General features: G+C 47.4%; 1 protein-coding gene across 1 annotated transcript; it reads right to left on the bottom strand.

Annotated features, from left to right (window-relative positions):
• Nucleotides 1–15,403: 15,403 nt before the first annotated feature.
• On the bottom strand, nucleotides 15,404–16,007 carry LOC119292941. Its single transcript, XM_037571584.1, has 2 exons — nucleotides 15,866–16,007; nucleotides 15,404–15,781 (listed from the first exon to the last, which is right to left on the bottom strand). The coding sequence occupies exons 1-2, from the start codon at nucleotides 15,944–15,946 to the stop codon at nucleotides 15,404–15,406; spliced, it is 459 nt and encodes a 152-aa protein (XP_037427481.1). The 5' UTR covers nucleotides 15,947–16,007.
• Nucleotides 16,008–16,489: the final 482 nt, after the last annotated feature.

Genomic DNA, 16,489 nt, shown 5'->3' with positions numbered 1-16,489 from the left:
TTCTCCTATTCCAACTAGGAAAGAAGGGAGTCCTACTCCCGGTGGGAGTAGGACTCCCCCTTGGCGCGCCCTCCTTGGCCGGCCGCCTCCTCCCCCCTGGCTCCTTTATATACGGGGGCGGGGGGCACCCCATAGACACACAAGTTGATCTACGGATCGTTCCTTAGCCGTGTGCGGTGCCCCCCTCCACCATATTCCACCTCGGTCATATCGTCGCGGAGTTTAGGCGAAGCCCTGCGCCGGTAGAACATCATCATCGTCACCATGTCGTCGTGCTGACGGAACTCATCCCCGAAGCTTTGCTAGATCGGAGCCCGGGGATCGTCATCGAGCTGAACGTGTGCTGAACTCGGAGGTGCGTACGTTCGATGCTTGGATCGGTCGGATCGTGAAGACGTACGACTACATCAACCGCGTTGTGCTAACGCTTCCGCTTACGGTCTACGAGGGTACGTGGACAACACTCTCCCCTCGTTTCTATGCCATCACCATGATCTTGCGTGTGCGTAGGAAATTTTTTGAAATTACTACGTCCCCAACAGTGGTATTAGAGCCTAGGTTTTATGCGTTGATGTTATATGCACGAGTAGAACACAAGTGAGTTGTGGGCGATACAAGTCATACTGCTTACCAGCATGTCATACTTTGGTTCGGCGGTATTGTGAGATGAAGCGGCCCCGACCGACATTACGCGTACGCTTACGCGAGACTGGTTTCATCTTTACGAGCACTCGTGCTTAAAGGTGGCTGACGGGTGTCTGTCTCTCTCATTTTAGCTGAATCGAGTGTGTCTACGCCCGGTCCTTGCGAAGGTTAAAACAGCACCAACTTGACGAACTATCGTTGTGGTTTTGATGCGTAGGTAAGAACGGTTCTTGCTAAAGCCCGTAGCAGCCACGTAAAATTTGCAACAACAAAGTAGAGGACGTCTAACTTGTTTTTGCAGGGCATGTTGTGATGTGATATGGTCAAGACGTGATGCTATATTATATTGTATGAGATGATCATGTTTTGTAACCGAAGTTATCGGCAACTGGCAGGAGCCATATGGTTGTCGCTTTATTGTATGAAATGCAAACGCCCTGTAATTGCTTTACTTTATCTCTAAGCGGTAGCGATAGTCGTAGAAGCAATAGATGGCGTAACGACAACGATGCTACGATGGAGATCAAGGTGTCACGCCGGTGACGATGGTGATCATGACGGTGCTTCGAAGATGGAGATCACAAGCACAAGATGATGATGGCCATATCATATCACTTATATTGATTGCATGTGATGTTTATCCTTTATGCATCTTATCTTGCTTTGATTGACGGTAGCATTTTAAGATGATCTCTCACTAATAATCAAGAAGTGTTCTCCCTGAGTATGCACCGTTGCAAAAGTTCTTCGTGCTGAGACACCACGTGATGATCGGGTGTGATAGGCTCTACGTTCAAATACAACAGGTGCAAAACAGTTGCACACGCGGAATACTCAGGTCATACTTGACGAGCCTAGCATATACAGATATGGCCTCGGAACACGAAGACCGAAAGGTCGAGCGTGAATCATATAGTAGATATGATCAACATAGTGATGTTCACCATTGAAACTACTCCATCTCACGTGATGATCGGACATGGTTTAGTTGATTTGGATCACGTGATCACTTAGATGACTAGAGAGATGTCTGTCTAAGTGCGAATTCTTAAGTCATATGATTAATTGAACTTAAATTTATCATGAACTTAGTACCTGATATTATTTTGCTTGTCTATGTTTGTTTGTAGATAGATGGCTCATGCTGTTGTTCCGTTGAATTTTAATGCGTTCCTTGAGAAAGCAAAGTTGAAAGATGATGGTAGCAATTACACGGACTGGGTCCGTAACCTGAGGATTATCCTCATTGCTGCACAGAAAAGTTACATCCTGGAAGCACCGCTGGGTGCCAGGCCTGCTGCTGATACAACTGATGACGTTGAGAACGTCTGGCAGAGCAAAGCTGATGACTACTCGATAGTTCAGTGTGCCATGCTTTACGGCTTAGAACCGGGTCTTCAACGACGTTTTGAACGTCATGGAGCATATGAGATGTTCCAGGAGTTGAAGTTAATATTTCAAGCAAATGCCCGGATTGAGAGATATGAAGTCTCCAATAAGTTCTATAGCTGCAAGATGGAAGAGAATAGTTCTGTCAGTGAACATATACTCAAAATGTCTGGGTATAATAATCACTTGATTCAACTGGAGTTAATCTTCCTGATGATAGTGTCATTGACAGAATTCTTCAATCACTGCCACCAAGCTACAAGAGCTTCGTGATGAACTATAATATGCAAGGGATGAACAAGACTATTCTCGAGCTCTTCGCGATGCTAAAAGCCGCGGAGGTAGAAATCAAGAAGGAGCATCAAGTGTTGATGGTTAACAAGACCACCGGTTTCAAGAAAAAGGGCAAAGGGAAGAAGAAGGGGAACTTAAAAAATAACAGCAAGCAAGTTGCTGCTCAAGAGAAGAAACCCAAGTCTGGACCTAAGCCTGAAATTGAGTGCTTCTACAGCAAGCAGACTAGACACTGGAAGCGGAACTGCCCCAAGTATTTGGCGGATAAGAAGGATGGCAAAGTGAACAAAGGTATATGTGATATACATGTTATTGATGTGTACCTTACTAATGCTCGCAGTAGCACCTGGGTATTTGATACTGGTTCTGTTGCTAATATTTACAACTCAAAACAGGGACTACGGATTAAGAGAAGATTGGCTAAGGACGAGGTGACGATGCGCGTGGGAAATGGTTCCAAAGTCGATGTGATCGCGGTCGGCACGCTACCTCTACATCTACCATCGGATTTAGTTTTAGACCTAAATAATTGTTATTTGGTGCCAGCGTTAAGCATGAACAATATATCTGGATCTTGTTTGATGCGAGACGGTTATTCATTTAAATCAGAGAATAATGGTTGTTCTATTTATATGAGTAATATCTTTTATGGTCATGCACCCTTGAAGAGTGGTCTATTTTTATTGAATCTCGATAGTAGTGATACACATATTTATAGTGTTGAAACCAAAAGATGCAGAGTTAATAATGATAGTGCAACTTATTTGTGGCACTGCCGTTTAGGTCATATCGGTGTAAAGCGCATGAAGAAACTCCATACTGATGGGATTTTGGAATCACTTGATTATGAATCACTTGGTACTTGCGAACCGTGCCTCACGGGCAAGATGACTAAAACGCCGTTCTCCGGAACTATGGAGCGAGCAACTGATTTGTTGGAAATCATACATACTGATGTTTATGGTCCAATGAATGTTGAGGCTCGCGGCGGATATCATTATTTTCTCACCTTCACAGATGATTTGAGCAGATATGGGTATATCTACTTGATGAAACACAAGTCTGAAACATTTAAAAAGTTCAAAGAATTTCAGAGTGAAGTAAAAAATCATCGTAACAGGAAAATAAAATTTCTACGATCTGATCGTGGAGGAGAATATTTGAGTTACGAGTTTGGTCTACACTTGAAACAACACGGAATAGTTTCGCAACTCACGCCACCCGGAACACCACAACGAAATGGTGTGTCCGAACGTCGTAATCGTACTTTATTAGATATGGTGCGATCTATGATGTCTCTTACTGATTTACCGCTATCGTTTTCGGGTTATGCTTTAGAGACGGCCGCATTCACGTTAAATAGGGCACCATCAAAATCCGTTAAGACGACGCCTTATGAACTGTGGTTTGGCAAGAAACCAAAGTTGTCGTTTCTTAAAGTTTGGGGCTGCGATGCTTATGTGAAGAAACTTCAACCAGATAAGCTCGAACCCAAATCGGAGAAATGTGTCTTCATAGGATACCCAAAAGAGACTATTGGGTACACCTTCTATCACAGATCTGAGGGCAAGATTTTCGTTGCTAAAATCGGATCCTTTCTAGAGAAGGAGTTTCTCTCGGAAGAAGTGAGTGAGAGGAAAGTAGAACTTGATGAGATAACTGTATCTACTCCCTTATTGGAAAGTAGTTCATCACAAGAACCGGTTCCTGTGACAACTACACCAATTAGTGAGGAAGCTAATGATATTGATCATGAAACTTCAGATCAAGTTTCTACTGAACCTCGTAGGTCTACCAGAGTAAGATCCACACCAGAGTGGTACGGTAATCCAATTCTGGAAGTCATGTTGCTTGACCATGATGAACCCACGAACTATGAGGAAGCGATGATGAGCCCAGATTCCGCAAAATGGCTAGAGGCCATGAAATCTGAGATGGGATCCATGTATGAAAACAAAGTATGGACTTTGGTTGACTTGCCCGATGATCGGCAAGCCATTGAGAATAAATGGATTTTTAAGAAGAAGACTGACACTGATGGTAATATAACTGTCTATAAAGCTTGAGTTGTTGCGAAAGGTTTTCGACAAGTTCAAGGGGTTGACTACGATGAGACTTTCTCACCAGTAGCGATGCTTAAGTCTGTCCGAATCATGTTAGCTATTGCTGCATTTCATAATTATGAAATTTGGCAAATGGATGTCAAAACTGCATTCTTGAATGGATTTCTGGAAGAAGAGTTGTATATGTTGCAGCCAGAAGGTTTTGTAGATCCAAAAGGTGCTAACAAAGTGTGCAAGCTCCAGCGTTCCATTTATGGACTGGTGCAAGCATCTCGAAGTTGGAATAAACGCTTTGATAGTGTGATCAAAGCATATGGTTTTATACAGACTTTTGGAGAAGCCTGTATTTACAAGAAAGTGAGTGGGAGCTCTGTAGCATTTCTGATATTATATGTAGATGACATATTATTAATTGGAAATGATATAGAATTTCTGGATAGCATAAAGGGATACTTGAATAAAAGTTTTTCAATGAAAGACCTCGGTGAAACTGCTTACATATTGGGCATCAAGATCTATAGAGATAGATCAAGACGCTTAATAGGACTTTCACAAAGCACATACCTTGATAAAATTTTGAAAAAGTTCAAAATGGATCAGGCAAAGAAAGTGTTCTTGCCCGTACTACAAGGTGTGAAGTTGAGTCAAACTCAATGCCCGACCACAGCAGAAGATAGAGAGAAAATGAAATATGTTCCCTATGCTTCAGCCATAGGCTCTATCATATATGCAATGCTGTGTACCAGACCTGACGTATGCTTAGCAATAAGCTTGGCAGGAAGGTACCAAAGTAATCCAGGAGTGGATCACTGGACAGCGGTCAAGAACATCCTGAAATACCTGAAAAGGACTAAGGATATGTTTCTCGTATATGGAGGTGACAAAGAGCTAGTCGTAAATGGTTACGTCGATGCAAGCTTTGACACTGATCCGGACGATTCTAAATCGCAAACCGGATACGTGTTTTTATTAAATGGTGGAGCTGTAAGTTGGTGCAGTTCTAAACAAAGCGTCGTGGCGGGATCTACATGTGAAGCGGAGTACATAGCTGCTTCGGAAGCAGCAAATGAAGGAGTCTGGATGAAGGAGTTCATTTCCGATCTAGGTGTCATACCTAGTGCATCGGGACCCATGAAAATCTTCTGTGACAATACTGGTGCAATTGCCTTGGCAAAGGAATCCAGATGTCACAAGAGGACCAAGCACATCAAGATACGCTTCAATTCCATTCGGGACCAAGTCCAAGTGGGAGACATAGAGATTTGCAAGATACATACGGATCTGAATGTTGCAGACCCGTTGACTAAGCCACTCTCACGAGCAAAACATGATCAACACCAAGACTCCATGGGTGTTAGAATCATTACTATGTAATCTAGATTATTGACTCTAGTGCAAGTGGGAGACTGAAGGAAATATGCCCTAGAGGCAATAATAAAGTTATTATTTATTTCCTCATATCATGATAAATGTTTATTATTCATGCTAGAATTGTATTAACCGGAAACATGATACATGTGTGAATACATAGACAAACATATAGTCACTAGTATGCCTCTACTTGACTAGCTCATTAATCAAAGATGGTTATGTTTCCTAACCATAGACATGTGTTGTCATTTGATTAATGGGATCACATCATTAGAAGAATGATGTGATTGACATGACCCATTCCGTTAGCCTAGCACTTGATCATTTAGTATATTGCTATTGCTTTCTTCATGACTTATACATGTTCCTGTAACTATGAGAAATATGCAACTCCCGTTTACCGGAGGAACACTTTGGGTACTACCAAACGTCACAACATAACTGGGTGATTATAAAGGAGTACTACAGGTGTCTCCGAAGGTACATGTTGAGTTGACGTATTTCGAGATTAGGTTTCGTCACTCCAATTGCCGGAGAGGTATCTCTGGGCCCTCTCGGTAATGCACATCTTTATAAGCCTTGCAAGCAATGTGACCAAATGAGTTGGTTACAGAATGATGCATTACGGAACGAGTAAAGAGACTTGCCGGTAACGAGATTGAACTAGGTATTGGATACCGACGATCAAATCTCGGGCAAGTAACATACCGATGACAAAGGGAACAACGTATGTTGTTATGCGGTTTGACCGATAAAGATCTTCGTAGAATATGTAGGAACCAATATGGGCATCCAGGTTCCGCTATTGGTTATTGACCGAGAATAGTTCTAGGTCATGTCTACATAGTTCTCGAACCCGTAGGGTCCGCACACTTAACGTTACGATGACAGTTTTATTATGAGTTTATAAGTTTTGATGTACCGAAGTTTGTTTGGAGTCCCGGATGTGATCACGGACGTAACGAGGAGTCTCAAAATGGTCGAGACATAAAGATTGATATATTGGAAGCCTATATTTGGACATCAGAATTGTTCCGGGTGAAATCGGCATTTTACCGGAGCACCGGGAGGTTACCAGAACCCTCCGGGGGGTTATTGGGCCTACATGGGCCTCGAGGGAGAAGAGGGAAGGAGGCAGGAGGGGGCGGCGCGCCCCTCCCCTTCCTAGTCCAAATAGGACAAGGGAAGGGGGGCGGCGCCCCCCCTTTCCTTCCCCTCTTCCTCCTCTTTCCCCCCTTCTCCTATTCCAACTAGGAAAGAAGGGAGTCCTACTCCCGGTGGGAGTAGGACTCCCCCCTTGGCGCGCCCTCCTTGGCCGGCCGCCTCCTCCCCCCTGGCTCCTTTATATACGGGGGCGGGGGGCACCCCATAGACACACAAGTTGATCTACGGATCGTTCCTTAGCCGTGTGCGGTGCCCCCCTCCACCATATTCCACCTCGGTCATATCGTCGCGGAGTTCAGGCGAAGCCCTGCGCCGGTAGAACATCATCATCGTCACCACGTCGTCGTGCTGACGGAACTCATCCCCGAAGCTTTGCTGGATCGGAGCTCGTGGATCGTCATCGAGCTGAACGTGTGCTGAACTCGGAGGTGTCGTACGTTCGGTGCTTGGATCGGTCGGATCGTGAAGACGTACGACTACATCAACCGCGTTGTGCTAACGCTTCCGCTTACGGTCTATGAGGGTACGTGGACAACACTATCCCCTCTCGTTGCTATGCCATCACCATGATCTTGCGTGTGCGTAGGAATTTTTTTGAAATTACTACGTTCCCCAACAAGATCGTGAGCAATGCCACTCCATTCATAGCAAGGGATAGTCCTAGGAAGCTAACCAGCACACAAATTGCACAAATCAGTGACCTAGTAAAAAAATCCCCAAATGATGAACCCTAACCCTAGCGGTATGAACCCTAATCCATGGGGGAGGCGAACACGCATACCTGGCTAGTGGCTTCTTCGTCGTCCGAAGAAGAGCTCGAGGACTGGTCGCTCCAAGAAACCATGGCGGAGCGGCGAAAGGCGGCGAGTCAACAGTGGCAGCGCCGGCGGTGGTCGGGGTCGAGAGAGAGGAGAGCGAGCGGGATGAACTGCCTGGTCTGGTTCGAACACCGACCAATGTGGGCCACTTACACGGGCGCGCGGAACGGCCGTCTATTGCCATGTAACGGCGTCCGTCAACACGCGCCACGTCAGCTCGACAGGCGGGACCCACCTGTCGGATTCACTGTTTTCTAGGCTAAAACGCAATGTCAGTGCTCCGCGTTACAGATTAGCCCCATTGTTGGTGGTTTTTTGTGCTCTGCCTCAAATGTTGTACCGATTTGTTACCCTAGCCCATAATGTGGTGGTTTTGAGTAAATAACTCCTATATGATGAAAAAATAATCTTATCTTAAACATAAGAACGGGGGCATGTTGGTCTAGACCTGACGACGAGTACTTTCTGATGACGGTGACACATGACCGACGACAAACGACGATGAAGTAACTCGCAGACTAAACTCCATGAAGTGCTTTTACGTTGAGATGTGTCACACCGTAGAGCTAACCCCAAGCATGCCAAGGCACTGAGGCAGGAGGAGGCGGCAGCAACTACTCGAGGCGGCTAGGGCACCTCGTGATGGGGGCTTCGCATCGTGGCTAGGACGACTTCCTAGCCGTGTGGCGGCAACTAACAATCCCATGGCTGGTGGTGCTGGCGATGGTGGCCATGGCGGCGGCCGCGGATCGGGATCCCATCGAGATCCGTCATCGATTCTGCATGGATGGTCGGCGGCGCGATGAGGGTTCCAGTGAGGGGATGGAGGATCTCCACCGGAGTACCGATGGCAGCATACGTCTTCATGGCGAAGATCTGTGCGGTTCCAGCCAGCCGCGAGATCGGGACGACGTGGCTTCCGGTGAAAATCGTTCCTGACAGCGGTCTTGGCAGACGATGGCGGCGTCTTTGACGTCGTTTCCTTTCCGAGGCATCGTTGTTGCAGGTCACGTCAAATCGATCGGGATGTTCCAGGGGAAACCCTAGATCTAGATCTACCGGATTGGATGATGACGACGCCTTCGGTGTCGTTCTCCCTCCTAGGGGCATTGTTCTGGAGAAAGTGTTGGCTGGAGGGGACAAGAGGAGGAACGGTGTTACATCTATCGCAAGGCCGACGGCGGATCCCCGCAGCATGTCGTTGAAGAGTTTTGGCAACGGGTGCGTGTGGATGGATACGCACAGGATGGTGGCGTTGTCTGGCGCTGTGGGTAGCGTCGACGGCAGACCTAGCAAGGTTGGTGCGTGAAGACCTTCTCTGGATATGAATCCGTGGAAGACGGCGGCGGCATCTGAGAGTGCGCCAGACCGGTGTGACCCAGTCCCGGCATTGTGGCTTGGCTGGGGCATCCGGCTTAGATGTTAGGCTTTTGTACGATGTATATTTGGTATATGGCTCGTACATTCAGCACTCCTACATCAAGTGGATAGGAGTAGTGAGAGGTGTTCCTAAGATGATGACTTTAGACTTATTGATGTATTACTTTGTAAGGTCTTTATAAATAATTAATAAAATAGCTGAATGCATCGCGTAGATGCAGAGGATGCGGTATATCCTTCTTTTCTAAGGAAAATGCAGCTGTGCACACACATAAACATAGCAGCCAAGGATCTGATCGATCGGGCCGGACTCACACGCACACAACTCGCTGGATTGAGGGCCTCTATAGCCACACCCACCCAATTCGACCCCTCAAACGTCCGAGGACAAGCCCGGTCAGTGCCTGGGCGCATCCGCTTTGACTCTTATTTCTCTCTAAAACAATTGGAGCCCTCATTTTCTCTCTCCCAATATGCAGCATTTTATCGAACATATTGTGTGCATGCTCATCGAAGGTCGTTTTGGTACACTATAAAAACTACAAACAACATGCACATGTAAAAAATGTGAAGTTGAAGCAATACATACCTTGCAAGCGTTTTGTCGAACACCTTGTGCGCTCCAAGCGGCAGTGGGCGGCCGGGTGCTGTTCGTCGGAGGAATGGTGCGCGCGAGGGGCGCCATCGCCCGGAGGGAGAAGGAGGAAGCGGAGGCGGCGCGGGGATAGGCCGGGAAAGCGCCGGAATGGTCGTTGGAGTGGTCGTGGCGGCGATGCCAGGCCTGGGTCGGGAGCAGGTGGAAGTTGCGAGCACTCGAGTGTGCGGTGCGCGGTAGCGGGCGCAACAAATAAACATCGTGGGATGGCGATTCGGACAGCGTGCTGAACAATTTATGCCGTGCGCGCGTTTATTGCGTCTCCGCTGGAGCGAGGTTAGCGCTTGCGCGCGCTAAAAAACACAAATTTGCGGCGCGGCGCTTATATATCGCGGTTGTTAGAGATGCTCTTATAGGCATGGATGTTGGCATGGAGCCTCCTGGAGAGTTGCCCTATTTCGTGCTAGTTGTCATGCAAACGCCTCAAGCGGTCTGGTTGGTCGTGGGGGCTACTATTAAGACCCTGATTTCTATATATTTCAAATTCTTTTGTTTAAAAAGGTTTTAAAAATCATGTCAAATTTTAGTTTTATGAAAGGACAAATAAAGTTGAAGACATTTAAAAAAACTTGTGCGTAGATAAAAATGTTCATGTATATGAAATAAAATTTCCATGGCATAGTCAACAAATATTTATATATAGAAAAATATATTTATGTATTAAAAGGTACTGTCTCTTTTATAAAAAGCATAAATTTGAAGAAGTAGAAGGTACATGTATAAATATATATCTCATATACCGTGGGGAAGGTATAAAAATAAGTAGAAATAACAAGCGCAAATCAAGAGACAGTGAAACAAAAAAACTTCTGATAAAATATAAAAGGGGAAATGAAAAGAAAGGAAAGAAAACTTATTTATTTATTTTTTTGCGGAGAAATTTAGAAGTTATTAGAAGAGAAAAAAAAGACTGAAAACCAGCGGAGTCCGACCCAGGCATGCTGGTTGATCGTCTGCCTGGTTGGCGCGAAATAGGATTTAACTCTAGTCAAAATGTTAAAGGTGTTGTTTTCCTGGTTCATGAAGAGCATCTTTTTTTTCCATGTCGGTAGTTTTTCTGGCAATTCTGCTTGTTTTTTCAGTTTTTTGGATTATCGGATGCCAAAGGATGCCAAAAAATAATGCTGAACAAGGTCGGTTAGACAGGCCCCGAATCACCCGCGGTAGCCCGCAAAAAAAAACTAGCAACACATAAATGGCCTCACAGGAGCTGCAAATGGCCTCACAGGGCTCAAAGCTAGCCCCGCATAAACTGTGTAGGGATACATAAATGAACGTTCCGAGCTTATCACAAGAAGCATCACATTCAATCAAGCTTGTTAAACATTGTATTCACGGTATTTGTATAAACCGTATGTGGTGTGTGTTGTATCTTGTTAGGATAGGTTAGGTTGTTGAGATCTGATCCTTGTAGTTAGTTAGTTTGGAGATCAATCCACACCTTAACCTATCCTAACCTTCTCCTGTAATCTGCGCCATATCCCTGGCTATATTAACATGCAACGCGCCCTTGCTAAGGCATGCGCTTCCAGCCTCGTTTACATGGTATACAGAGCCTAGTTCTTCCATTACATCCAGGTTATGTCTTCCTCCTCTCTCGCCATGGCCACGCCCTTCCTCGCCTCCCTTGGCCACACCATCACGGAGAAGCTCACCCGTGAAAACTTCCTGGTATGGAAGGCGCAAGTCCTCCCGCATGTCAGGGTTGCGGCGATGATGGGTTTTCTTGATGGCTCAATCAAAGAACCTGCTGCTGTCATCGTCACCGAGAAGGAGACCGCTGGGAAGAAGGAGACCACTTCCACGCCGAACCCGGAGCATGCGATCTGGGTTACCCAAGATCAACAGGTGCTCACGTTTTTGCTCACCACTTTGTCTCGCGAGGTTTTGCTGCAGGTCTCCAATCACACCACGGCCGCGGGTGTCTGGCAATCCCTGGTCGAGAGCTTCTCTGCGCAGTCCAGAGCGCGCTAGATCTAGCTCCGCTCGGCGATCGACAACACTCGCAAGGGCGACCTCTCAGTTGCTACTTACCTCACCAAGATGAAAGGGCTCGCCGACGAGCTCGATGCTGCAGGCAAACCCCTTGACGAAGATGACGTCGTCTCGTACATCTTGGAAGGTCTCATGCATGAGCCCGACTACAACGGGTTCGTCACCGCCAACTCCACGCGCACCGTCACCGATCATCCGATCGGCCTCAGCGAGTTGTTCTCCCTCCTGCTATCCGCGGAATCCAGGATCACCGCCCAGCATGCTGCCTACACCGCTCACCACTCCGCCAACCTCGCCGCGAAGGGTGGTCGCGGTGGCTACGGCGGCGGCCGTTGTGGTCAGGGTGGCGGACATGGCGGCTACAACGCCAACAACAACTACTCCGACAACTCAGGCCACGGGGGCGGTGGCGGTGTGCCACGCCAACAGGGTGGTGACCACGGTGACCGCGAATGCTGCGAAATATGCAAGGAAGACGGCCACGGTGCGTGGCGCTGCAAGAAACGGTTCGATAAAGGCTACAACAACAACGTTCGCAATCCCGCGGGTAGCGGTGGAAGCGGAGGACGTAATGGTGGTGGGCGTGGCGGCGGCGGCGGTGGTGGCAACCCCCGCTCGGCCAACTCTGCTCACTCCTACGGCGTGGATACCAACTGGTATCTGGACACCGACACGACTGATCATGTTACGGGCGAACTTGGAAAACTAGTTGTCCATGATCGCTACACCGGAACCGACCAAATCCACACAACTAGTGGTCAAGGTATGGATATCGAACATACTGGTCATTCAGTATTGTCTACTCCCTCTGGTTCCTTGAACTTAAACAATATCCTTCATGCTCCTAGTGCTGATCAGAGTCTCCTCTCTGCCTATAATCTTGATTTTTTGTCGAAAGAGACCCTCTGCCCACTGGGATTGACAAAAGAGACCCCTTGCGGACGAAATTGACAAAAGAGACCCCCTCACTAGTGGCGGCAGGCGCGACAGGCGACACGTGTCACCTACCGCCACGCCGTGAGGCGGCGGGCCCGGCCGCCACAACAGGAGGCGGCAGCCCGGTGAATAACGGTGCGTCCACAGGGCAGCACATGCCAGCATGCCGCGACAGAACGGGCCGCGCCAGGCGGGCCCTACCGCCACCGGGTGAGGCGGCCGCCGCTGCCGCTGTCGCTACTCGGCCGACAAGGCCTGCTGCGCGCGGGCCCAGCAGGTGGGCCACGCCGCCACTAGATGAGGCGGCATATCCTGTGCTGCTGCACGCGCGACAGTGCGCAGACAGCGCTGATTTCGAGGTGTGGCGCTGATTTCGAGGCGCAAGCTTGATGGCTGTGACTCCGACGCGCGGGAATATGGACGCTTTTGGTTCTTTCGCCTGGGAATCAATCCTGCCTTTGCTTCTTTTGCCTCAGCGGATGCGATGGCACTGGGAATCCGAGGCTACGGAAAGCTGTTGTGCCGACACTACAGGGATCGTAAATATCGCCGCTTAATTTTCTCGCCATCATTTATCGTCTGAGCTTATAAAAGGAGACACCGAGGCTCTCGTCCACCCATGCTCGAAATCGGCAGTGCGAAAAGTGTGTAACACATTTTTTTCAGTCGGTATGAGTTTGCCTTGCTCGGATCAAAGCATTAGGCCGAGGAAAATGAAGAATGCAAGTTTGCCTCCGGGGGTGGCAGTCCTGCGGTGTTGGTGTGGCGAACTTTGCAAGGTGAAGGAGGTGACGGATTTTTCAGATTGGTTGGGCATGAAGTTTTTCATGTGCGCCAATTATGAGGAAGATCCTGTCGTAGCTATTTCAGAGTACGACAAGCCTCCGGTATGCTTTAACCATCACGAATAGATATTGTTGGTATTTTCATTGATTCTTTAGTAACATTCTTGTTTCTTGTTGTAGTCTCCTCCGCCTCTGTGCATGTACTATCATTGGATTGACACGGAGAAGCCGGCTTGGGCAGTGACTGAGATTCGTGAAAGAAGTCGTCGTGCGTGGAATAGTTTATTTGCGGAAGAGCGACGCGAGAAGGCGGAAGCTGAGGAGAAAGCAGAGCAAGAGAGAGAGTTAAAAGAATACTATGTGGAGCAACACCGTTTTTTTTGAGGAAATGGGAAAGAAAAACAGGGAAGAGGCTCGTCGCATGGAGGAGCAGGAACGACAGCGAAAGGAGGCTCGTGAGGCGGAGAGGCAGAGAAAGAAAGAAAGGGCTCGTCAGGCCAAGGCAGCAGAAGAAGCTAGCGATGGAAAAGGAAAATATCCACGTTGGACTCAGTAGATTCCTGTGGTACTATTTTAAATTTCGCAATCATTTGTATCTTTATTTCTGCAGTTTAATGTAGCTTCATTTCAGTAGTTAAATGTAGCTTTATTTAAATTCTCTGATGTATCTTATTTTCAGTTGTACCTTGTCGTGTTGTATCTTATTTTCAGTTGTACCTTGTCGTGATGGAAAAAATATATAGTTTTAGAATATAAAGTAGTGGCATTTTCTTTCCTCCACTAATTATCGAGCATCGTGCAACAACTATAAAATGAAATTAAGATAGAACATAATGCCTTACAATAAGAGAGTACAAACTAATAATGCAAGTACATCTGAATTAAACGGTACAACTGGAATACAACTTAAAAACTACATGAAGGCATCATCGTCATCCTCCGTCGATGCAGAACTCTTGCCCTTCGAGGATGCAGAACTCTTACCCTTGGACGATGAAGAACTCTTGACCTTCGAGGATGCAGTACTCTTGCCCTTGGATGATGCAGAACTCTTGCCCTTTGACGATGCAGAACCCGGAAGCGGCGGCATGAAGATATCATCTTCGTCCTCGCTCTCCTCAGTCCATAAAAATGGATGGTTTTCTGCAGTCCTTCTAAAAGTTTCACTCTTCGGCTCCACAACCTTCTTCCACCTTGCATCCAACCTAAGAAGTTCTTTACGTACCTCCTCATAGGTCCTTTCAGGCCACCCAGACCTACGTAATTGGTGAGCCAACTCATTCATTATGGTGTCACTACCGGTGAGATCGTCCCATGGAACTATCCTATTGTCCATCTTGAAATTGGTAGCTAGCCTCAGAAGAGTGCTACTTATCCCAGGGTGAAAACTACGATCGAAAGGATAATGGGACATCTCGACTACACTACACTCGAATGCTTATCCACCTCCGTCCGAAGGGGGTTTTATAGGTAAAGAGGAGAAAATGGCGGGAAAGAACGACAGCGGTATGGAGGGAAAGGGTTGGCGGGAACATATGGCAGGAAACGGGTGGCAGGAAGATATGGCGGGAAGGGGTTGGTGGGAAACGGGTGGCGGAACATATGGAGGGAAAGCGTTTGTGGGAAAATATTGAGGGGAAAGCGTTGCTTGAAAATATATTTTTTCAATGTCTAAGACGGGCAATGGTTGCACAGTATTCATCAGCCAAAATTTAAAAAAAAAATTATTTCGGCCTAACATAAGCAAAAGAGTGGAGCGGGATAGTATGGCGGAAGATATAGGCGGGAAAAATTGTTCCTGACTGGTGCATTTTTATTTCAGCATACATAGACGTTCAAATTGAAAAGTCTGATACACACATATGTAGATACAATGGGTCGCGCACGTGCATAGATGGATCACCCTACTTAACGACGACCACCTGGCCTTTCCTTACGACCAGAAGGCGACAAGCGATTAGGTGGCCGGGGCACACGAAGACCGCGGCCGTACTCCAATTCGGCTTCATGTGTCTGCGAGTCCTGCGTAGGTGGTGGAGTCGCGAATCCTTGTTGCGAACCTGAAGCGTAATTGTAGGCGTATGGTTGTGACTCCGGGGGGATAAAAGATGGGCCAATAACATCCCCTCCGAAGAACTCTGTAACTAATGACGTAACCGTGTCGCCAAGATCATGTGATGCTCCCCGGAGGCCTGTGTTGACGCCATGATCATGTGATGCTCCCCGGAGGCCTGTGTTGACGCCGCGTTGGGTGTTCTCATCGCCCCAATTAACATCAGGTGTGTCCTGCACATAGAAACATTTTAAACAAACTGTTAGAGGATAATATATGATATCATTGTAAATGCATTGAAATGTAAACATGACTACCTGAGCATATCCCTCTCCTATACTGTCTGGCCATTGTACGTGGTGCTGGTTTAAATCTGGTACACGAGTCTCCTCGGGCATGGGGATCCCTCGCGTGGAGAGATACGGCTGAGATCCCTCACCTTGGGTGTATGCATCATATCCTGTGTACGCATATGGATTAGGGGAAAGAAATTGCTCGGGCATCGAATCCAAGCCCGTGCCATGGTCCTGAGATGTCTGCCCCTGACAAAGCTGCATCGAAGAAGAGCGATGCAGCGGCAGAGATGAGTCATGTCGTGGCAATGTCGTTCTAGTACTCGGACCCTCCCCCCATTGCTCATGGCTCGTACGCGCCTCGCTCGGTCTGGACGACGGTGCCGCACTTGGTCTGGCTGACCTTGCTACCGGCATGTATGCTCCAATGGCAACGTCGTTGCCTCTACCGCATCTGAACTTCTTTGCCACGAATTGTTGCAAAAGTTTCTGGAATGTCTTGCGATATGGGCCCTGGGCCGGCATGCTATCCGTAGCCATCTGCCCTACTTCGTTGACATTTTCAAGCTGAACAATATTTGGATGTTATTTAGTTCAAATGATTATGAAATGATGGACCTAAAAAAGTTACAAGCGATTACCAGGTGG

Source organism: Triticum dicoccoides, chromosome 4B, assembly GCF_002162155.2.
Source record: "Triticum dicoccoides isolate Atlit2015 ecotype Zavitan chromosome 4B, WEW_v2.0, whole genome shotgun sequence".
NCBI lineage: Eukaryota > Viridiplantae > Streptophyta > Magnoliopsida > Poales > Poaceae > Triticum > Triticum dicoccoides.
This window is presented reverse-complemented; position numbering and strand designations above follow the sequence as displayed.

Bases quoted from the DNA above. Each gene is read 5' to 3' on its own strand.
- LOC119292941 (XM_037571584.1), bottom strand. From the start codon at position 15,946: ATGCCCGAGGAGACTCGTGTACCAGATTTAAACCAGCACCACGTACAA. The intron at 15,782-15,865 runs GTAGTCATGTTT...TTCTATGTGCAG, and splicing joins TAGGAGAGGGATATGCTCAG to GACACACCTGATGTTAATTG.